Source organism: Ambystoma mexicanum, chromosome 7q (assembly GCF_040938575.1).
Source record: "Ambystoma mexicanum isolate Mex_15411 chromosome 7q, UKY_AmexF1_1, whole genome shotgun sequence".
NCBI lineage: Eukaryota > Metazoa > Chordata > Amphibia > Caudata > Ambystomatidae > Ambystoma > Ambystoma mexicanum.
In genome coordinates this window covers 996291495-996315376 of record NC_090941.1, presented here as the reverse complement: position 1 = coordinate 996315376, position 23882 = coordinate 996291495, and the positions used below count along the sequence as shown (strand labels likewise).

The window sequence follows — 23882 nt, the reverse complement described above, 5'->3', positions numbered from 1 at the left end:
AAGCCATCGGTGCAGAGAGCCGATGCAAATAATCTGACATGGATGATAATGCATTAGTATCTGACCCTCCGGGGATGTGGCAGAGAACTCCTCCCTCATCAATGTGCTCAGTTTTTCCCTTCTTTTTCCAGAATGGCATTGTGTTCACAAATCCTCAAAGACAACGCCAAGTATAATGTGAAGGGTGTGAGCATGTTCCCGGGACCAGCCCAAACACAAAATGGCACTCTCTTTCACTCTACAAGTTCAAACTTTGGGACACACAATGATCTCAATCCAGAAAAAGCCAAAACCAGAATATGACATACTTTATTTGACAATGAATATAGATAACATGGAAAAATCAGCAAGTTAGTAGAATGGGAAGAATGCAAGTTATAAATCACAAATACACAAAGCACAAAATATTACATTCCTAGATACGCAAGCCGAACATGCCACATGAAGGACCCATTGAGCCTAGCAGCTTGCCCCGCTTCCCTTCTGGACAGCACTGGACACGTCTTTTCCCCTCTCTGGAGTCAACGTATAGGTGAGATATGACTGTGTAGGAATCTCTGCACAGGGGTATGCATTCGATTCCAGGCGCCTTACATGTGCACAGAGTAAGGCCCACAGATGAGTCCTCCACGCCCCCCTTGTGTGCAAACTTTTTATCAGGTGGGCCTGTCACTCAAGGTGACGTAACTTTTCTTGAACCTTCAGTGCAAAAACATGTTTTCTAGTGGAAAAACCCAATGCTGTATCGATTCAAATCGCTGTTTCTTCTCTGGAATGCACCATATCAGTGCCCGGGTCAGCATGTACTTTTGGCTTGCTATTCTCGTGCGAATGCATACCTTTTTATAATGAATGGCAAAGCAGCTCTTGCGAAAGCAGTCTGTTTAAGGGACGACAAATACATGTATTGCGATTAACCCCTAATGAGCATCTTTGTGCTTTTCCATCGAATCCCGGCGGGGCCAAACTCAGCCTTTCATCCTTCCGAGGTCGATAAATGAGCACCACACACCGTGGGTAATAATAAGCAGCGCTCAGATACCTGAGGGTCCGTAGCGCTCTATAAATGCCAAATTATTATTATTATTATTACATGTAGCTCACTAAACTAGGCGCGTAGGAAGCATAGTCTAAGATTGCCAGCATTCAGTACAATCCTCGAATAAGCTATCAGCTCTATTACCCAATAGAGCAGGCTAGATGCCTAATATGCAGTGTGGTTAGCTCAGCGTGTTTATGCCCCTGCAAAGCATACTCTGCTCATTACAGTACATCATTAAAAAGTTGGAGCAGAATTGACAGGCTCATTTAAGCTAAATCATTCTTACAGAGGTTGGGCCTGGGATCCTGTTTTTATGATCATGAATCACTGATTAGGATTCCTAAAAGTCATTAGAATCTCAGGATTGTACAGCTTTTGGCGGATAAAAGGGAGGATGGGATGCTGGCTAGCACACAGGTCAGGGTGTACATTCCATTTAGACCTATCCGGGGGATACCTCTCATTTGTGACCAATCTGTCAAGACGTTGCTGAAGAGCAGGAAGGAGCTGTGTAGTGTGTCGGCAGGGGACCCTTTTCTGGAGAGTGATCAAGACCATCTCATTAAGTAAATTCACAGGACCTTGCTCACGAGGGTGAGGCTGGATGTTCTGGCAGGGCGCACCTGTAGATGGAAAGGGGGTGTAAACGAACACTGTATATGCAGTGCTATAGAGAACCTGGTCCATTTTATTCTGTTTTGTCCTATCAATGCAGATAGCATAAAGATCTGTCTGACAAATATTCTTAGGGAAAGTGGGCTAAAACACTATAGACCTGCCCTTATGTTTTTACACTCGTGTTCAGAGGCGAAAGTTACCGTTGACATGGGCTCATATCTCAGCAGAGCACGGTCACGAGGAACTAAGGCTATTTAGAGCCATCGAAGAGTGATCTCACTGGGTCCTATTTAGGTGGGACTAAGGAGTGAAGATGGAAAGTCCTGTTTAATGTATTTCATCAGAATGAATAGCTCACCATGCCGAAGGTTTGGGAACATTCTGCATTCTGTGCCCTGCTTGCGAGTCCATATGTGTGATCGGTTTTAATATACAAGTGTGAATGTTTGAACATGTCTAGGAATTTTACAACTTGGGTACTTCTTTATTTATTTATTTATTTATTTATTTATTTATTTATTTAGCATTAGTAGAGCACTCTCAGCCCGTAGGCATCTGTGCGCTGATTACATTCAGGTAAGAGAACATAGGTAAGAGACAGAAGGTAAAAGTACATAACACATGAGACTGGCTGCTGGTTACAAAGATGCGCATACAAGTAGCATAAGTCGGAGATGACAGAGGACGCAGGTCCTACCTGGAGAGGCAGAGTGGTCTATAGGGTTTTGGGGTTTTGCAAGAAAAGCCAGGTTTTAAGGCAGGTTTTAAGGCTTTTACGGAAGGCCCAATGAGATGTGTGTATCTGGGGATGGAAGTAGGTGTGAGTAGGCGTCCCGGACCGTGCCGGTGGATGGAGATTTTGAACATTTTGCTCGATAGGTATGAGGTGCAGTGTTAGAGAGGCATTTGTGAGTGAGAGACAATGTTTTGAACAGAATGTGATCTTGTACCGGGAGCCAATGGGCGTTTCGTCTGGCAGATGGGATGTGCTCTTTTTCTGGTATGTTTAAGGCAGCTCTTAGGGCGTTATTTTGTATGATTCGGAGGTTTTTTTATGTTGCTGGATGTTGAACCTCCAAAGAGTGCATTGCAATAGTCGATTCTTGAGAGGATCAGTGCTCTAGCTAGTGTAATGCAGCTCTCCGGGGATAAGAAGGGTCTGCAGGCATTGATGAATTTGGTCGTGTATGCTGCAGCAGAGGCTATTACATTCACATGTCTTGTGAGGGAGAGCGAGGAATCTAAATAGAACCCCAATGTTTATACTGATTTGGAGACAGGAATGGGGTTTCCGTCAATGGTGAAGGATTTGTAGTTGTCTTGTAGTTTGGTAAGGCGAAACTGAGTTCCAATGAGGAGTATCTCTGTTTTTTCATCGTTAAGACATAGACCAACCATGATGGGTCATCCAGATTTGGATGGTTTGGTAAATTAGGTTTAGTGCAGTAGAGTCAGAATTGTGGTTACTCGTGATGGGCACAAGAATGTGGGTGTCATCCGTTTAGTTTGTATAGGAGCACGGTGTCCAGTAATTTGAAGAGCGGCTTTGTGAAGATATTATAAAGCGTCGGTGAGACGTACGATCCTTGGGGGACCCCACAGGAGACAAGGAAATGGGGGACCGCGGCTGTGTTATAGAAGACCCTCATCGTGCGATTTGAAAGGAAGGACTCTATCCAAGTTATGGCCGTGGGAGAGAAATAAGTGGCTGTTGAGAGGTGTTGGCATAGTATTTTGTGGTTGACTAAATTGAAGGCTGCTTAGAGATCTAACAGGAGCAGAATTGCTAGATTTCCGCTGTCTAAGATTTCTTCCATTTGGATTTTTAGGTCCAGGAGTGCTGTTTCGGTTCCATGGCCGGGGCGGGAGCCGGATTGGCGCAGGCCAAGCCAATTGTGTGTTTCCATGTATTTCTGGATTTGCATATATGCTGCTCTGGCCAGTATTTTCAGAAGGAAAGACGCTGTTGTGATGGGGCGGTAGTTAGTTGGATTGTTCGTGTCTAGTATGGGCTTTTTTAGCAGTGGAAGTACCCAGGCATCTTTAAGGTTGTTGGGGACGTTGCCTGCTGAGAAAGACTTGTTATTGAGTGCTGCGATAAAGGGGGCAAGTTCAGTGATGCAGTCTGATGGGAGCCGGGCAGATGTCACATTGGCATCTTGAGGGCTGAAGGCCTTCTCTGCTTTTGGTAATTTAAGACACAGTGACCGGGTTGAAAGCGAATGGCTCAAAAGGATGGGATGGCAGTGGTATTGGCGATTCCTACTGTGGTAGAACATATTTTTTTTTCGATTTTGGTGTAGAGAGTGGCAATTTTTTCAGTGAGTGCCTTTTGGATACTGATGCACCAGGTGCGTTCCTTGGCACAGCTGTCAGGGTGAGTAATAGGGGTTTCCAATTTGCGCAGGATGCCAAATAACTCTCTAGGTGCTGAGTTGGCTTTATGTATTTGGTTGTTGTAGGTTGCACTTTAGGTGTGGCGGATGGCCTGTTTGTAGGTTTTAGAAGAGGAGATGAAAAGGTCTTTGTTCGTGAGTGACTGGGATTTTTTCCATAGGGCCTCTGCAGCTCGCTTGGAGGAGCATACGATTTTAAGGCTGCGGGTAAACCAGGCATTCAGGTGTGATTGTGGTTTAAGTTTGCGCGTTCTCAATGGAGCAAGCAACCTTGTCGATGGGTAGCAGGAGGGTTTGGTTGTATAAATCCACCATAGGATTGGGATCGCTATCAGTGTATTGGTAGTTAGTTATAGTTTGCAGTAATGGGAGCATGCTTGCAGGATTAATGTTACGTGAGTTTCTAGAGAGGCAGGTAGGTGCAATTGGCGAGATTGTGTTTGGTAGATTATTACTGGGAATATAAAACATGATAATGTTATGGTCTGACCAAGGTCATGGGGTGTTTGATATGATGCTGGTGTTACTGTTCATGTGCACCAGCCAGTCTAATGTGCGACCTTTGTCGTTGGTTAGGCCCATGATCAGGAGGGTCAGGCCTAAGGCTGACAAGTAGTTGGCTATGGTCAGTGCATTCAAGTGTACAGGGTTGTTGAAGCCTTGATTTATGCCTCGCATAAGGATTATTCTGGAGGAAGGTTTAGTATTGTTAGAGAGGAGATTAGTTATGTCTTCCTCAAAGGAGGATATATGGCCTGGAGGTCTGTAAATGGTGTGGATTGTTAGTGTGGCAGTGTTAGATAGGGATAGTTTGATGGATAGTAGTTCTACAGAGTTGAAGAGTTGGTCTGGCATTTCTCTGATAGTTATGTTTTTTAGGGCTATTATGGCTACTCCTCCTCCTTTAGTAGAGGTTCTTTCCTTACGGTAGATGGTTTAGTTAACCAGGATGGCGAGAGATAGGGTAGGACCCGCCGAAGCATGCAGCCAGCTTTCCGTAATGGCAAGGAGGTCAAGATTGTTTGCTGTGTCAGAGATGTCGAGGGAGTGGGCTAGGAGGGATCTGGTCAGTGGAGTAACTTTGCCGAAAATGCTGGGGGGCACATGACACCTGAAGAAAAGGTGCCCCAGCCAAATTAATGGGGACAAAATAGTGTGCCATGAAAGTGGGGGGGACAAACACCCATGTCCCCCCCTAATATTACGCCCATGGATCTGATATTGATGAGGGCTCCTTCGATAGGTTTTGAAGTCACCTCTGAGGGGGTAGTGTTATCGGATCTAATAGCGTTTGTCGTGGAAGTAAGGTTTCCGGTCATATTTAGAGTGGGGTGTTTGTTGGCTGTGTCATTAAGCTCAATGGTGGTGAGCTCGGCTGTGACATAGGCTGATTCCTCGGGTGTGCTAGGCCCAGTTTCAGTGGAGCCGGGGGCGATGGGCAGGGTGAGGGGTGTACGCTCCGGGATACCATTAGCATTAGGCGTAGCAGGGTCTGCTGCCAGTTTGGATGTGGCATCCGTCCTAGGGGAAGCTGTAGGTTGTGATGATGGTGTTATTTCACACAGGAGTGGGGCAGTCGTCTCAAGAGTGCCGCTAGCTGTAGCCTTGGAGGGGTTAATAGGTTTCACAGTCCCTAGGGCCTGGGATGTAGCATTGGTGTTAGGCTTGATAGGGCCTTTTGGCTTCATGAATCCTTATAGCAGTGGGCTCAATACATAGGGAGGTAAGCAGGGTACCTTTAGTTTCATACATAGTAATGGCAGTGGGCTCAATACATGTGCTGGCATACAGGGTACCATTGGCTTCCTGCATAATATTGTCATTAGGCTTGGTCCCCATGTTGTCGGGAAGGGTATTGGCGATAGGCTCACTGAAACAGGAGGTCGTGTGGGCGTGGGTGGTGATGCCAATAGGGTTTGGATTCTGGGTCGATAAGACTCTGGGTGTAGGCCCCAACGGTCGCCTATTCCGGCAAAGGTTTTTCCAGGGTGTGGCCAAGAACCTGTGATCGTGGTACTTGGTGAGGCAGGCTATGCTCAGAGCAAGCGTTTCGGTTGTAGGGGTGGCTTTTGGCCTGTAACAAACGTTTGTGGGGGCGGGCCAGTGGGTCTTAGATTGCAACAGCGCATGCCGTTGATTTATACGCGAGGACAGGCACATATCCCTTTCTTTCCGCTGGCATGGTGGGAAGGCCAGTGTGACAGTGGGTCCTGTGTGACAATGGGGGGGTGGATTTAGTGGGAGTACATTGGAGTGGGAGGGCGTTTGGTAGAAAGTATGAGGGCGCTACAGTCATATGGTCAGGTAGGGAAGGCGACATAGTTAGGTGGATCTTGCGGTTTGAGTTACCTGTGTGGCAGGGCTCAGCGCCTGCTAATATGGATGGACACAGGTTTCATGGGGTGGATCATATCAGTGGTGCACTCGCCAAGGAGCCGTTCATGGTGTACCCCACAAGTTGCGGTTTTTGCCGGGAGCTGCGGAGACCTGCTGAGAGTGTATTCAGCCTTAGGCTACAGCCTTTGGATTCGGCCGGCTCCGGTCAGGACTGTTCCTTTGAATGTGCTCTAGCCAATCAGATTTATGCACACAGCTAAGTGCCTGAGGGTTACTTTCCGCAGTTGCCGGGTGGCCATCTTATCGTGTAGGTTTCCTGCTTCATGGCGCTTGGGTATCCTGGGCATCCTGGGCTTCTGCATGCCCTGCAGAGGGTCGGGTGTATAATTCTTACCATGGTCTGGTTGACACACAGACATGTATTACTGATGTATGCAAACTTTCTTATGGTGGTGGTAAATGCTGTTTGACAGATTTTAATATGTTGTTTTTACATGCCGAGGAATTTTAAACATGCCCTTTTGGATTTTGTGAATATGTGGATCTTTGAATTGAATACAAAGGATTGTTGATGTGCATACTTGCCAACATGACCCATTCCAATCTGTAGGTGCTTTTCCAGTCCTGGTTTTCTCTTTGCCTCCTGGGACTTTACCCATTATAAAACTCAGACAAGTCCCAGAATGCAAAGAAAAAACCAGGACTGAATAAGGGCCGGGTCATGTTGGCAAGTATGGATGTGGATCCCAGTGGATCCGGTCCTAAAGAGTGGAGATTTTCACAGACACCGTGGGTCCCTAGGAAAGGGAAATGTAAATGGTGTGCCAAAGTGTGGTCAGATGCACGGAGAAGAAAAAGGCATGGTATCACCTTCCTGGAGTTTTTCCTGGTGCTGATGACTGTGCAGCTACTATTGGCCGGGGAATGGAAAAACACAAGGGCAACATTTGTAGTAACAACAAGAGCCTGCTTAACACACTGTGGACAAGCGGTGTTAAGTGGGTGTCCAGATTGTTGCACAGGATACTATTGTTGTGTGTGAAACCGGGTGTTGTTTTCAGGTCAAGGCATATTCCAGGAGTGCAGAACTGCATTGCAGAAGCGTTGACTCGTTCACAGTGGGCTGGCACCAGTGGGCGATTTGTGGATAACACCAGCGATGGTGGATATGTGGGTTCTAGGAATTTGCAGGTGCCTGTGTTATTGGAAGATGGGATCGCGGATTCCATGCAGATGTTTTGATGAGCGGCATGGGCCACACATTAAGGAAATGGAGTATGCACTAGGATAAGTGTGGGGCAGAAGCTCAGGGAATCGACAAGGGACAATGCTGTACACTGTATACAATCCCTCTATGAAATCGGTTTAGTGCCAGTGGTGATAAAAGCAAGATTGTGTTGGTGGGAGAGGTGAGAAGGAGTAGGATAGAGGTGTGGGCAAGGCAATGATATGACATGTTATTTATTACTTGCTTAATACCCAGAGGTTTCTAAGCGCAGACCCGGGGATCGAACCTGTGTTGCTCCACGTTGTCTCGCTTCCAAGGTGAGCACGTTGCCAAAGCCTGTCGGAGAGCGATATCAGCAGAGATCCTGCAGGTGCTGTTGTTACAGGCCAGAAAGGTCTGCTACTTGTGCTGAGAGGGCAGCCAGTTCTGTGCCTCGGTCGCAGTTATGTTTTTTGGAGTTGTCCAGGTAGCAAAAATGGTGAGCAGCAAAGGTTTTCCAGGGCTGCAGACCAAGGACGTGAAATGCTGTGTGTTGTAACTATCGCCCTGTGCCGAGTCACATGATTGTGGTCCAAGTGATCACAGCACGTCACCCACAGGGACGGCTGTGATCACGTGTAAATGCCTAATAAAAAGGGTCGAGCAGCTTGCGGGACCCATCACTGCGAAGACCCTGTGAAACCAGCTCTACTGTGACAAGACCACACAGACCAAGAAGAATACAAACCCATGACTACATACTCAACCCGAGAAGATGGAGTAATGAGGTTCAAGCCTCGGTATCCAAAGATCACAGCTGATGGATACAAATCTATCAGCAAGAAGAAGAACAAGCGCCCGTTCGGCAGTCAATGCAACCAGACTACCGCCTGATGCGTATTATTTGGTGCTGCGCCAGCGCAGCCTCCCCGGCAGAAGGCCTGTCTTGCGGAGCCCTTCATGAGAGTGGCCTGTACTCCCGGCCCACCCAACAGTGTGCAGAGGTGCTGTGTCTATTTATCACAAAAGTAGCGAGGGACTAAGGAACCTGCAGTGATTGGCCTGGCTAGAAAGGAGATTACCAGAGAAAGGGCTGTTTTTTTGCAAAACGGAATTTCATGATGTGCAAGATCGTCAAGAGCGAAATTCCAGCCATGTTTTGGACCAGACAGCGCATTCCTGCCATTTTTAAGAACGAGAATCTATTTAATGAATTCAGATGGATGTAGTGGATGGAAAGGCAGGCAGAAGGTGGGCTGCAGAACACCATCTTGAGAATGTTCCACTGAGTGCCGGATTAAAAAGATTGGGCTTTATTACAGGTAGCGCGGTAGTCCAGCGGTAAATCTGCTGGAATGCTGCCCAATGAGATTACCATTACCCCCTGTATTAGTAGTGGCGGTGGCGTTGTTAGTCCCCGTTAATTTAGGATTTCGGTGGAATTACCGCTGGTGGAATTACCACTGTGATATTTCCCCCAATTTTGCTGATTTCTGGGCGGAAAGTGGGAGGATTACTTCCAGCATCCATAGTACAATGACAGAGCAGGAAAAGTGGTGGTAATTTCGTCACCGCCGCTTATTTCCCACCCCGCCATACTCGTATGAGGCCCAACAAAGAAAAAAAGTTGAGAAATAAAAATATTGAGTACAGTTTGGGTTTTGTTAAACTACGAAAAGAATGAAAGGAGAAGGAAGGATAGTTGGCTTAGAGTGGGAAGGTAGCCTTGAGAGTGAAGAGAGCAAGGGAAGGGCAAGTATGGGGCAATAAAGAAATAGCCGTGGTGAAACCAGTGGATATGCATATAGCGAGGGATTGATGGGGTAGAGGGAAGGGACAAACAATTTACAAAGTATCAGTCAATATCCAGAAGATGGCGACTTGTTATAAATGGACATGCCTTGACATAAAGCAGCCTCTCGTCAAACTTGAAAACGATGACCTTAGTGTGATTGACATTGTGACTTCCAAAGGGGCCCCACAGGGGAAGAGGTCTCCACGTCCTTCCATGTGCCCGCCCTGATTGGCTGGCGAACAACACCCAAATGGCTGCTCACAAGCTGGTTATCCTATTTACAGGCCAGGGCACCAGCAGAAATAACCCGTCAACTCACCCTATTACGTTTGGTAATAGTAGAAAGAGGGCTGGAGGGGCGGGTTTAGGTCAGGGCATGGTCGACAAGGAACATGGGGTATGATGTATTGGGTGTCACAATGGTTGTTTCCGTCACGAAGGCAGGTTCCGTATGGAAAAGACAGTAAATAAAGAAGCTAACGAATAAAAAATGTTAAGTTTAGTCAAATTTGGGATTTCTAAATTTGGGGAAAGAGCTGGAGGAGAAGGAAGGATGCCTGGTCCTAGAGCGGGCAGGTAAACCTGACAAGGAATGGAGGAAAAGAAGAAGGATTAACTAAAGGAAGAGCAGGAATGGTCAAGCATGGGGGGTTAAAGGAATGGGATGGGAGAGCAACACAAGCTAGCAATGTATGCATGGATGAATTGACGGGGGATGGGATAAAATAGGAGCTCCGGGGCACCTCTAGTTCAGCCCTGGATCAACACGCATCACCCTGTAATTGAAGCTCTTTTTCTGAGCATGGCCAAACTTCAACGCATCCAAAAACCCAGATGTTTACATCCTTCTACAGAGATTTTAATCTCTTCTACCCAGTGTTCAATTCAGATCAGTTGAGTTTTTGTCCATAGTTAATGAGCATAGAATAACTTTCCTATATATGCACATTTTAGAAATGACGTTTGATATATCACAGCTTTCTAACAATATAATAAAAGGCCAGATATATGTTTGTCCGATGCAGTCATAAGTTCGCCTGTTGTCACCACTAGAGTGAGCTGTTGAATTAGGATACCTAGAGACAATGCCAATTCGCACAGCTTTGCCTGTTGTCACTGCTAGTGGGAGCTGTTTCCTTAGGATATATAGTGGTCCTACTATGTTAATAAAAACCTGCACTTTGGCCTGTGTACACCGGCTTCTACACTAGCTAGTCACATTTAAAGGGGTCATTTAACCCTTTAGCCCCATGCTTGGCGTGCCACTCAGTTATTGATATCCTCAAGGCCATTTGTAACACCACAGGGAGAAGGTTACAGACTTTAAACATCCCTGCACATGGAGATGGAAGACACACCATTAAATTGGGGCCGGGGTCTCCAACCTTTGGCTCACCAGATGTTTCGGACTACAACTCCCATCAGCTCTCCCCAACATAGTCAATGGTGACAGATGAGAGAGCCACATGTTGAACACCCCTGAATTAGGGCACGGAAGGCTGCGGACCAATGAGTGGATATGCTGTCTGGAGCCACGGTTTTAGCATCTCAGCCAATTCCTTGATGTGAACGTTTAAAAAAGGGGTACAGGCACGAGTCTGGCACAATGTATCTATAACATCTCAATTGGAGGACAAGACTCCGAAATGTGAACCTTGCTCAATATGGCGGCTCCCCGCTCAAAGTATGGCGCCACTTTTAGAAACAATGGTTTCTCTTCCCAGGTGCCAGGGTGGGGAGGAAACCTCAACAAATGCACAGATTTGCAAGGCTGTAATTTACTGTAAAATTATATTTTTTACGTTTGACAGAACTTTATGGTTCCCTGTTTCTATTTTACATTTTCTGCCTAGGCAAACATATATATATATATATATTTTATTGTAATCTCAGTTAAATCATAGAAAACAAACTTTTAATTACATGATTTTTCATATACAAAATTCACACACATCACAACCCACCATCCCCTCCTCCTGTTACATCAATTTTCTAATAGTATAGAGTCCATAAAGTTGACTAACGCGCAAGTCAACCTTGTGATTATTCCAGAAATTAAATAACTCCACCATTCATCTAGGTTATCATTTTACGGCGCAAAGTCTGCGAGATGCAACGACGGCAGAGATGTCCGTGCACTCAGTTATCAGATGTTTGACTGATTCTACAGCTTTTTTACAGTGTCTGCACTGATTATCAACTGTTTTCGGATCGTGCTTCACCATCAATATTTCTTTGGTCTTATATAGGTTGAAGCGCAATCTCATGACTTGGTTGCGATGGTAGCGGGAGGGGAATTTGGACAGCTACTTGGGGGTTTCATCAAGTCCATGCAACGCTGTTCCAAGGTCCGCTTTTCGTTGCTCTGGATCCAATTCCAACGTCTCCATTTTTTTTAGCTCTTTGAGGCATTTTTAACACTAGCTCAGCGGTCAAACCTGCGTATTATGTCATGGAGTTTCTGTTCCCATTTACTTATTAAATCAGACATTTGATCGTTGGTTATTTTTTGTAAGATTTCATATGGGCCAGTTACTGGGAGCATTCTCATTTTGCGCCAGGCGGCGACTGACTTCCGCAGAACTGTGCTATATAACGAGTCTATGCCTAATTCGTATCAAATGACTGCTATTGAGAGATTCTGTGGCAATCGAAGGACTTTACCCCAGAACCTCCCCTCTAATTTACACCAGATTTCAGCTGGTATGTTCCATCCTGCTTCACTTCCAAACGATATGGCAGGTACTACTTTTTGTAAGTAGAATGAAAGTACCGGTTTTAGTGTAAATTTACCATATGCAGCATGCAATTTAAGTCCTTGCAGGGCAAACATCTGCATTTTTGCATGTAGATCCTGAGTCCATTTCCATTCTCGTATTGAGATATTAAATCGTACTCCTAAATAGCGTATGCAACCTATTGAGTCTAATTTTTCCTGTTTTAGGTTCCAGATGAAGTTTTTTTTTACGCCGATTTCCTCTGAGACCAAAAGACATTGTCTTCGATTTCTTCATTTTAATTATTAAGTCATTTTTTTCACAATAGCTTTGTAAAGCATCAAGTGATCTTTGCAGTCCAATTTGTGTGGTGTCTAACAAGACAATATCGTCTGCATAGATGACCCACGAGACATGCTGTCTATTTAGGTCCGGGGGTAGGGGGGGAACGTCCTCGGTTGTTTTAAGGCAATAGGGAGATCCAATATGAAAAGTTTAAACAGTAGTGCTGCTAGGGGGCAGCCTTGTTTGACCCCCCTCGTTGTATGAATTTCATCAGAGAGATTGCCTTGTGCATTTAATCTTACGCGGAATGTGGTGTTTCAATATAATGCTATAATAGGTTGTAACAACTTTAAAGGGCACGCCCATGAGTGAAGTTTTTCCCATAATTTCCTTCGATTGATAGTGTCAAAAGCCTGTTTCAGGTCTATAAAAGCGAGAAATAGATTTTTATCGCTCTTCATGGTTTTCGAGTTTGATTGCGTTTAGGAGAATCAGATTGAATTCTATGGCTACTCCTTTGGTAAAACCCGTTTGACACTTACAAATCACAGTTGCTTGTTCAGCCCAATCTGCAAGTTTTTTTTTAAGGAAAGCAACGAACACCTTCCCTATAGTATCAAGGAGCGTGATGGGACGGTAATTAGTCGGATCATTACGATCACCCTTCTTAAATACAGGTATTACGATTGCTTTTCCCCAAGAATCAGGTAGGATCTTACTCACTGCAATCTTCCCAAATAGGGCGGCAATGAACTTTGCCCATAAGGAGCTGCTTGTTTTGAGCATTACATTAGAGATGCCGTCTGGACCGGCTGCTGTGGAATTGTTTAGTCTTTGAATAGCCCATTCTATATCTTCAGTGGATTCGACAGTATGCCATTTAACATTTACTGAAGAATCAGGTGTTACACTCATAACAGTCTGTGTATCAAATATAGCTGAATAATGGGCGACCCATCTTGCACCATTTACTCTGTTTGCCATTTCATAGGCTGATTTCACTGTGCCTGTGTTAATTATTTCCCATAGCAGTCGGATGTCCTTGCGTATAATAAGCTGTAGCATCATTTCTGCTTTCTTCTGATCCCGCGTGATGTTAAATGATTTAAGCCAATTTCGATATTGAAGGCGCCGTTTTTTCATTTGAGCAGCACAATTTTTTTCTTGATTTCTTTTTAGCTGTATCAGATCTCTGTACAATGATTTCATCACTTGAGATACAATTGCACTGAAAGGATGTTTGTTGGATATGTTTCTACTCTTATAATTTGTTTTCCCGGCTTTGTACTGCAACAATAACGGGCTGTAGTTTATAGTGGCTGCCAAACAATGTTTTGCAACATATTTTTCCGTAAAAGTGCTCAATTGCTTTGCATTTATTCTTAACCTGGTTGCAGAATTGTTGGTGGTTATATGCCCACTGTATTTGTCGTTGGAGCTCGTCTTCAATGTCCCTTGCCAAGTCCGCAGCAATGCATCATGATCACTTTTCGTAGTTTTTAATGTTGTCAGGTTTGTGATTTTACTTTTTAAATTTCTTGAAGCCCAGGTGTAATCAAGGGTCTTTGAGCTGATACCCCGGTGCCATGTATGTGAAGCAGGAATGTCTCCTCTGGTGCAGCCATTTAACATAAAACAATCTCTCATCATCATCTCATTAATCCAACGATCACCATTTCGAGTGGCTGTGAAGGGCCCTTTGGGCTATTTATTTTATGTACGTATTTTTGCTCATTAAACCAAGAATAGTTCAGATCACCACACACTATGATCACAGGGTCGTCAAAAGATATCAGGCACTCATCAATCAAAGCAGTTACTGACGATATAAATTTGCTTTCAGCAATCATCGCTGGATTCCAGTAAACGTTGATTATCAATAAATGGCGCTTAGGGCTATCGTTGGTCTCTGGGAGTTGTAACGTGGTAGCTTGAGTGAACATGTTTGGATTTTCAGATTTTAATATAATCCAATTCAAGTTGTTTCTGATCATCGTAATCAACCCAGCAAAAGGGCGACCAAACATATTCTTTCCCACAGCATTAAAAAGGATTGTATATCTGTCGCTTGCTGGCATCTCACGCCTCCAGGTTTGCTTTAAACACAGTATGGAGCACTGATCTAATAATGGCCATTTCTCTTGAAATAAGTGAGCAAAGCCTCTTGTGTTCCGTGAAGCCAGGTGGTGAGTGGAAACCTTTTCACTGATGATCTACTAGTGATGACTCTTTTTTAGTAATTGTGATTTCCATGGTATACTAAGAGTACCATTTGCTGCGGAAGAAGAAGAAGACTTTAATTGGTCGCGCAGTTCTTCCCTTCTTCGTTCGTTACTCACTTGCGCGGGAGGGGTCATTTTGGAACAGTTTTTAGATATTATGTTTTCCTCAAGGATCTGCAAATCGAAACCAAAAAACATCAGGTCTTCTTTGGAGTCAAGTAATTGCTTCGCTATGAGCTTTGATTTGATGTGTAAAGTGACCCAATCTAGTCGATCCTCTGACATATATTCGACCACAGCAATGTCCTAAGATCCTATTGTGCGTAACATCGGGATACTATGTATCAACTTAATTATGTTACGGCGATTTAAATTCACTGTGTTTTTCTCATTTAAGATGTTTTCAACTTGTAATTTCCAAATGCTAGTTATTTGCAGCAGTTATGATCTCAGAAGGCAGTAGATGCTTAAGCGCATGATAAGATGTTAGTGACTAAAAAATGTATAGATGGTGAGAGTGTGGTTTCTGATGTGCTGAATTTGGGGGTGGATCAAGTGGTGGTCTGGAAGGTCAAGGCGTGTGCTACTGTTTGGTCGCTGGGTAAGTGTGTGGGTGTGAATGCAGTGGTCCATTATTTCATGTTACTAAAAGATATTTGTTTTCCTTTCCAGTGGGAAGGCTGCCAACGCTTGGACCACACCACTATCCAAGGATTCCGAACTTTAAACCCTTGTCCGGTCTTCGAGGAAATAAATCAAGTATTGTTCCTATTCTTTAACTGCATCAAGGAAGGTGTGTCTGAAGGGCGCCAGAGGCGCTGTGGCAACCAAACCAAACTCTGCTACATTGAGAGCAAGGACTGTGGGATCAGCTGGAGCCCCTGCAAGGATCTGACTGAAGCGGTCGCGAACACCTTCCCGAAACTGGCCACATTTTCAGTTGGGCCTGGACACGGTATCCAGATGCTGAGCGGCGCTCTGATCGTGCCCGCCTATGCCTATGTCGCCAAATGCCTGTGCCTCTGTGTCTTCCCCTGCTACGCCACAGCGAGGTCTTTCTACCTGTACAGCGAGGACCGAGGCCAGACCTGGCGGGCTTCCGAGGGCATACGCAAGTATGAAACCTTAGAATGCCAGGTGGCGGAAGTCGTGGGCGAGGACGACAAGAGCGTGCTGTACTGCAACGCGCGCACCACCGGAAGCAAACGCGTGGAAGCCATGTGCTTCAAAGTTGGGGGGGATTTCAAATCTGTCGAAAAAAGCAAAAAGCTAAATGAGACCAGAAGCGGCTGTGGAGGAAGTACCATCAGCTTCCTGGGCCTGGAGAAGTTAGGGCAGGACTCCCTGCACTGGCTTCTGTTCTCACACCCTTCCAAAAGAGGGCGCCATGACCTGGGGATTTATTTAAACACATCCCCCGACCAGTCAAAATCCTGGTCTAAACCCTGGGTTATCTACAAAGGCCCAAGTGCTTCCTCCGACCTGGCCCACTGCAAAGGGTCAGACATATTCGCTATCTTACTCGAGTGCGGGGAGAAAACGGCGTACGAGGGGATTGACTTCTGTCTGTTTACCCTGCAGGACGTTCTGGAGAACATTCGGAAAAAGAAAAGTTTTTTTGCAAAGTTTCGTAAATGATCTGTGGTCGCTCCGCTGCATTTGGGCTAGCTGGCTCGGTCGTCACACTGAGGAGGGTAGTTCTCTGCCGCCTGCGGCAAGTGTTTAAGATAACACAATTCCAATCCACAATCTCTATGAAGCGTATTCAAGATACAAGGTGACGCAACACGTTTCGCTAACAATAGCTTTATCAAGGCTTTGCTAATAAAGCCTTGTTTCTGGCAACGCTTCAGATATAAAAGAAAAAATTGGACGTGTTGCCACTCAGTACTTGCCCCAGTATTCCATGACCCTGGTCATGTTGAGCAAATCATCCAGTCCTTATTTTGCATTATACTTTGATGCTTCAAACTTGGGCTTTACTAGTATGAACGCAGGACTACAAGAACCAGAATGCAAAGAGAAATGACTATTGGATGTGAAACATCTTGACACTCGCCTTGAGAAGAGCAAGAACTAAGATCCTAGTACTTTCTGCCCAGGCAATCGGACGTGGCCCTGGCTGGCACTGCAAGACTTGTGGACAGGTCAATGATGCTATGTGTGCCACAGTTAAGCACGTGCTTCAAAGGGTCTGGTTCAGGAGTGTCGTTTATAAAAAAACATGCCATTTCTTTAACGTTGCTTGCAGTGATGTTAAGGTTATGGTTCAACACAAAAAACAGCTATCCGCCACTTAAGTAAGGTAGCTAAGTGACCTTGACTGCTGGACCACCACTGCACTGCTCAAGGCCTCATTGATGATGTCAAACATGACATAACACATTCCGTTATTGATGACATCACTAATGGTGTGCGTCAGGCCACTGAAAATCTGCTCATTGGGGAATTGTGCTTTGTAGTTTGTAAACCACCCCTGAACTGCCATACAAAGTTGTGAGGGTTGAGTTCAGTGGGAATGTGTTGTGCAGGAATCATGTTCAACGGGGAAACATGATAAAGAACAGTGTTTCATCACTTTCAGTTGGGAAGCCCATGTAAGTGTGACTATGAAGCCGCAGATGCCTGCTCGATAATATGTATATAGTAATAAACCCAAACCGCCCGCCACACATGCATACAGAGAAGAGAAAAAGATCAAGAACATGCCAGAACTGATAACAGTAGAGTTAAGCGCTCCCTCGGATATCTTTGTGCGATCCGCAGTCACAGTTCTAAATTCCAGCAGAGCCAACTCAGCCCTTCAGCAATCATTACAGTGCTTAGAAGCAGGAGCAATCTGGAATGAACCACTAGAAAAATATAGTACTGATCATTTTTGCACGACATTTCAAGCTTATTTTATAATCACTATTGTGCAGTTGATCAATAAGGAGTACATGAAAATGCAGGGAAAGACCCCAGAGAGCGGAGACAATCATGAGACAATTATGAGGTAGCTAGAAGTGAAAGAACCTGTAGACTTACTGGTTTCTAACTCCTCTCCTCTCAAAAACATTTTTATATAGCCTCACAGATTAAGGAAGGGGTAATTATCGCAGGGTAATGACACACTACCAAGTAATGGCCTGCGGCAAAGCCTAGGGCCATTAGGGAAGGGTCATTATTCCAAGAGTTAAAATCCTGAGGTCGATAAGGCTATTGGCGCATAGTGGTAGTAGAAATAAATGTTTTGAAACTTTGGTGGTGAAGCGAAAATGTACTATACGAGTGAGTAAAGTAAATAGAAAAACTGAGTTAGTAAGTTAAATGTGGTTTGATTTTGCAGTATGTAAATAACATGGTTGTCTTCATAAGTTAAGCATTTTAATTACAACTTGGTTGAAATGAAACAGGTTTAACACGCCTTGAAACACCATTTGTTGTACAGGCTCCTTACAAACATCCAATAAATAAATAAATATGCATTAGATATCATGTAAAAGTAAACAGTTTCTCTAAATGAAAGTGTTGGCACATTCTGATGTTTTAGCTTTCTCTTTCGTCTGTCATGTTGCAGCACAAGAAATGGCCTCTCAGAAAGTTGACTAGTTGAACAAAATCTTGACTGGAAATTGCATTGTTGTTTCCCAGCCTCCTTCTGAAGACAGAATGTTCACAATGCAGTCAATACCAGTAGATATTGACTGCATTCTAAACATTCCGATTGGCTGAGAGGAGGTCAGTGACGATCTCCATGTGCTTTTATGGATCTTTAGCACATGGAGATAGTTATTGACCTCCTTCCTGTCCAGCAATTAGAATGTTCGGAGTGCGGTCAATAACTAATGGTATTAACTGCATTATGAACATTTTGACTTCAAAAGCAGACAGGGGAACAATGCAATTTACAGGCACAATTTCGTTCATCAAGAGACTTCCTCTCTGGGATGATCTTTTTTTCTGCTGCAACATCTAATTGAACTCACCAAAGAGAAAGCAAAATCATGGTAAAATGCCTCCATTTTGTTAGAGAGAAGGGGTTTCGTCTTACACCTAATGCATGCTCATGTTATGTATGCGTCTGTTCAGCCAGGTTTGCAATTAAAATGCTTAGGTTATGAAGACAACCTTGTCATTTAAATACTATAACTTAGTAGTTATATGGGCATAACTTGGCGGTGAGTCATTATCCTGCTCTAATGATGCCTCCCTTGCTCTATAATGCTACATTAATAGTTTATTGGCATCATATTGGATTTTCCATCAAATTGTTAACAGAAGATGTCGTCCGGCTGCCAAGTTTATTTTAAAACTGTGTAAAATACTGGACTAGGAAATTGCCTTCTTTGGAAAGTCTTCCCGCCTCATTCGCCTTTGTCAGCACGCTCCTAAAGTCTGATGCTGCAAAATTACTGCAATTCCACAGGCAATGATCAATTATTTAGAGATGTATTTTTAGAAATGTTTGTCACGGAACAACCCTTGCATACAATAGGATCCACCCAGTCATGCAAAGTACTAACCCGTACCCTCAGGCCGAGAACCTCTACCCAAGAGCCCCCACACCCCCCCAACAATTGCACTCTCCCCTCGTTAGGGACAGCCAGACTAGCCTGACTCAGCTCTCGCACCAGTGCTCCCAACCCACTACGCTCTAATGAAGAACAGGCTTCGACACCTACTTGCTCAGCCGAACAGGCTCAGGCCCTAAAGTGTGCGCTAATCAATGTCCTCTCTGTTGGAGCACACGCTATTGATGTCCACGATCTGATACTAGAGCAGCACCTTGATATTCTAGCCACCACTGAATCATGGCTCCACGATGCCTCTCGCCCATTGCTCACCCTAGCCATCCCTCCCTACTATACCATATACAAGGCTTGCGCTATAGAGGGTGGAGTAGCCAGAACGTCCCTACATATCAGATCCTCCTCTGTGCCCACTATTCCAGGATTAAAAATGCTACTTCTTAAGCTTTCTACCAATCCTCAAACCACGTACAACATACTCCTGATCTACAGACAGCCAAATGGTCTTAGACACCCTGACCTCGACATCCCCCTTTTCATCACTCTTATGAAACCAAGAACCCAAATCTTCCTCCTAGGGGATTTCAACCTCGGATTCAACGATCCATGAGACCCCAAAGCTGCAGCGCTAATATCAGAATTAGCATACATGAACCTTACCAACTGATAGAAGCACCCACCCATTCCAAAGGACGCACCCTGGATTGGATCCTCACGGCCAACACAACCATTGAGATCTCATCCATAAATACATGGTCCCACCACCACTTCATCCACTTCAATCTCTCCCTCGCCAAATCCCTCACACCCCACACACCTGCGCAGAAGCCAATATTAGTGCACAAAACATGCAACTTGACACAAGAGGCTCTGAAGCCCACTCTGCTGGCTACACATAACGCATGCACCCAGCCATCAAACAGGATCCCTCAGGACCTGGCTACCAATACCACACCTGTTTGCTCCACACCCTAGACCTACATGTTCCATTGAAAACAAACATAACAAAACCACACAAACCCAAGAACACCGGGTTCCCCGAAGAACTAGTCCTACTATGAAGAAAGAAAAGGGCTCTTGAGCACTTATGCAAAAGGCAACCCTCCCAAAACAACTGCTCAGCTCTTGCCACAGCCACCCTCTACTACAAGAAATCAGTAGTCACCCTGCAAGCTAACACCTACATTGTCAGAATCTCGAACGCAGCCTCTAACACCAAAGAACATTTCTCCATCCAGGTGTTGGACAAAATGGCCGGCTGCTCCAAGAAAGCATTGGCATGGTTGACATATTTTTTTGGCTGATCGTGACGCAAAAATTCATTGGGGGGGGAAAGGTTTAGAAGGCATCCCACATAAGCTACGGGGTTCCACAAGGAGCCTGCCTATCTCCCCGTCTTTTTAACTTATACATGCGTTGTCTGTGTGAACTAATGGAAAGTGTCAGCGTGTTTTTTTTACAAACTACGCCGGCGATACCCAGTTGGTGGTAGAGTTGGAGGGTGACCATATTAAAGATAGTGCTAAAATCTCAGCACTATACAACATTATAGAAAATTGGATGGAGGGCAACTGGATGTGCCTAAACAGTAAAAATACAGAGATGATAATCTTTGGTACTCATCAATCGAGAACCAAAATAGGGCCAGACTGTGAGTCTTTTTACATTAAGGACACTTGCATACAAGTGTCAGAGCAGGTCAAAACACTCAGAATGATTATGGAGGCATCTCTGGGAGGAGAGGCGCAGGTAGACTACCTTCACAAGAATAATTCTTATTATCTTCGCCTACTCAGATCCATTTGCCCGTTCTTGAGCAAGAAGAACACAGCCACCATCGCTAAGGCTACCATTTTGTCCCGCTTGGACTATGGTAACTCTCTTATGCTTGGGGACACTAAGAAATGCATAGAGAGATGCCGGATCATGGTAAATAATGCAGTACACATTATTAAAGGTACGAAGAAAAGAGATGATATTTCTGAGGGAAGGAAAGCACTGCATTGGCTCAAGATTGAAGAGAGGATCCAATTGAAATCCTTGACATTAGTACATAGGTGCCTGTACAGCACTGCACCGACATACCTCAAGAAAAAGATCTCACGATATACTCCGAATCGTTCATTGAGGTCAGAGGCACCAGGCAGGATCATAGTGTCTTCGTACACTCGAGCCACGGGACTGGGCTGAGCTTTTCCTGCTCTGACAGCAAAGCGTTGGAACAAGCTGCCCTTAACTCTCCGACTTGAACCTAGCCACCTGGTTTTTAGAAAGAACCTTAAAACCCACTGGTCAAATAATTAATTTCAGACCCCCGGACAGCCCGTTAATTCAGGTTACAGCATATTAGTCTTGTCTGTTTCTTACATGTTTCATGTAAGTGCCCAGATGCCTACACCTTTCTGCGCTTTATAATCATGTAAATAAAATAAATAAAACATCCTGAGAGAACTAGAAACCCTAATCCCCAGCACTACCATCAGTCGCTCAGACAAAGCTTGGTGCACCACCACACAAGAGGCGTTGTCAAACAAAATAGAGACCCTTCCCACTATAATCAGCATCAGAAAAGCTGCCCTTGTGGCCAAAGCCCACTCACGTGAGCTCCCTGATCAGTCTAGTGTTGCTGCTGCATCACTCACCCCCACATTTTCTTTCTGCCAAGTCTCACAGAAACATGTCCTAAAAACGATTCTATCATTAAAACCCTCCAACTGCAAAGGTGACCCTTGTCCAGGGCACATAGTGAAGCTATGCACGCCCATCCTAGCACCCATCATTATTGACTTTGCCAACTCTTCCTTTCTGACCAACTCTGTACGCCCGAGCATCAAAGCTGCTTGGATCACTTCACTCCTAAAAGAAACCTTGCTAGATCTTGCCATTCCTGCAAACTACCGCCCCATCACCCCTGCCCCATTCCTATGGAAAATACTTGACCGCCTAGCCTACACACAAGTCCATCAGTTCCTAGAGCAAAATCACCTGCTCAGAAAGAGACTGACTCCTGCCCAAAACATAGGATGGAAACCGCCCGGCTGGACCTAAGAATGCAAATGGATCGTATCCGGGACTCAGGGTGCCTAGCTATCTTCCTCCTCCTACCAGATCTTTCTGCCGCATTTGACTTAGTGGATCATGCCACCCTCTGCCAACACCTCAGCCAGCACTTCCAGTTCTCAGCTGAGGTAACCACATCGATTAAATCATTCCTCAGTGGTCGCACCACTAGAGTTTTCCTTGGGGAGGCAGCTGCTGACCCCATCCCAGCCCCAATAGGCATCCCACAAGGTTCCTGCTTATTACCTACTCTATACAGTACATACACAAAGCTGCTTTTTAACCTCCTGAATTCACAGGGGATCATCTACACAAACTTTGCAGATGATACCCAAGTTCTCATCCCCATCTCAGGTGACTACTCCTGCGATACTGTGGCTATCAATACAGTATAGAGCACTATCCAAAATTGGATGGCCACCCATAACCTATGCTCAAACAGTAACAAAACTGAGCTTCTCATTTTTGGCTCCCCTCAACGGCTGAAAAACCTGGATCCTGCCTTTGCCATTCTCTGCATCGATGGCACATCAATACCGGTCCCGAAACACGTCAAAACATTGGGGGTCCACTTGGATGCAGAACTAGCGATGACCAGGCACATTAACGCCTTAGCCTCTGCCACGGCCTACACAGCCAGACTCATCTCCATGAGCAGGCAATTCCTCTCACCAAGCAACGGACTCACGCTCGCACAAGCACTCCTCCTCTGCCAATGTAAACAGATTACAAAAAACAATTTCATGCTGCCCTGGGACTTAAGCGTTCTGATCACATTTCAGCAGTCAGACGTGAAGCGCACTGGCTACCAATCAAAGCTTGTGTTCAAATTCAAAACATTGTCTATTGCACACTGTTTTATCTACAAGGAATGTCCTCTTTACCTCAACGACTGCATCTCACAAAATCTGCCAGCACATTCTCACATTCTCTACGACCTAGCTCCAGCATCCTGCTGATTACCCTACGCTTCAAAAGCAAAAGAGCTGGAGGTGTTTGCTTTTGTGTCACTGCTCCTTCCCCTTAACCACAGGCTCTCAGAAATGAACAGTCATATATAGTTTTTCAAAAAGACTTGTAAAAACTTGGCTGTTTGATAAATGTGACTAACACTGTTTATTCTAATGCTTAATCATGTCTATTGCCTGTCTCTGTTATATACCTTATGTTTCTGCTATTGTACCAAACGCTGTGATACTGTTGGCTTTGGGCGTTGCAAAAATGTTATAAATAAATAAAATAAATAAATACATGTCTGGTCCTCACTCCATCCATGTTCCTATGGGATAATCTTGCCTTCTGGTTCTTCATGACTTTTATTCTCTGGCTGTATAACTTATTTTCACACCTTTAACCGTAATCAACGGTAATCAACTGTAGTGCCACATTTCTTTTTGGTTCACATTGAAATGATCTCCTCCTTCAACCCATTGTCCTTACTAGATTATCCCAGATGCAGAACCGTTGATTCAACCCTCAGGTTGCCTCCAAAATACTTGTCAAAGCAACTATCAAACATCACAACAGTTTTGCAGCAATGCTGCCCCTCTGGGCAAGCCGCTCTAGCAAAAATCTCATGCTCAGAGGAATGGCCGTGGAATGCATCCACCACTTCCACAATGACTTCCACACAAGACTGCCATATTAATCTAGACCATACACAAACCACTCTAACCATAGGTACCTCTCACA

General features: G+C 44.8%; 1 protein-coding gene across 2 annotated transcripts in view; it reads left to right on the top strand.

Annotated features, from left to right (window-relative positions):
• Positions 1-23438, top strand: part of LOC138528485 (sialidase-3-like) — a 237249-nt gene extending 213811 nt beyond the window's left edge. For both annotated transcript variants that reach the window (XM_069640147.1, XM_069640148.1), the window contains exon 3: positions 15292-23438. In XM_069640147.1, coding sequence (XP_069496248.1) covers positions 15292-16257 — 966 coding nt within the window. In that variant the 3' untranslated portion in view covers positions 16258-23438. The remainder of the gene's footprint in view (positions 1-15291) is intronic.
• The last annotated feature ends 444 nt before the right edge of the window (positions 23439-23882 follow it).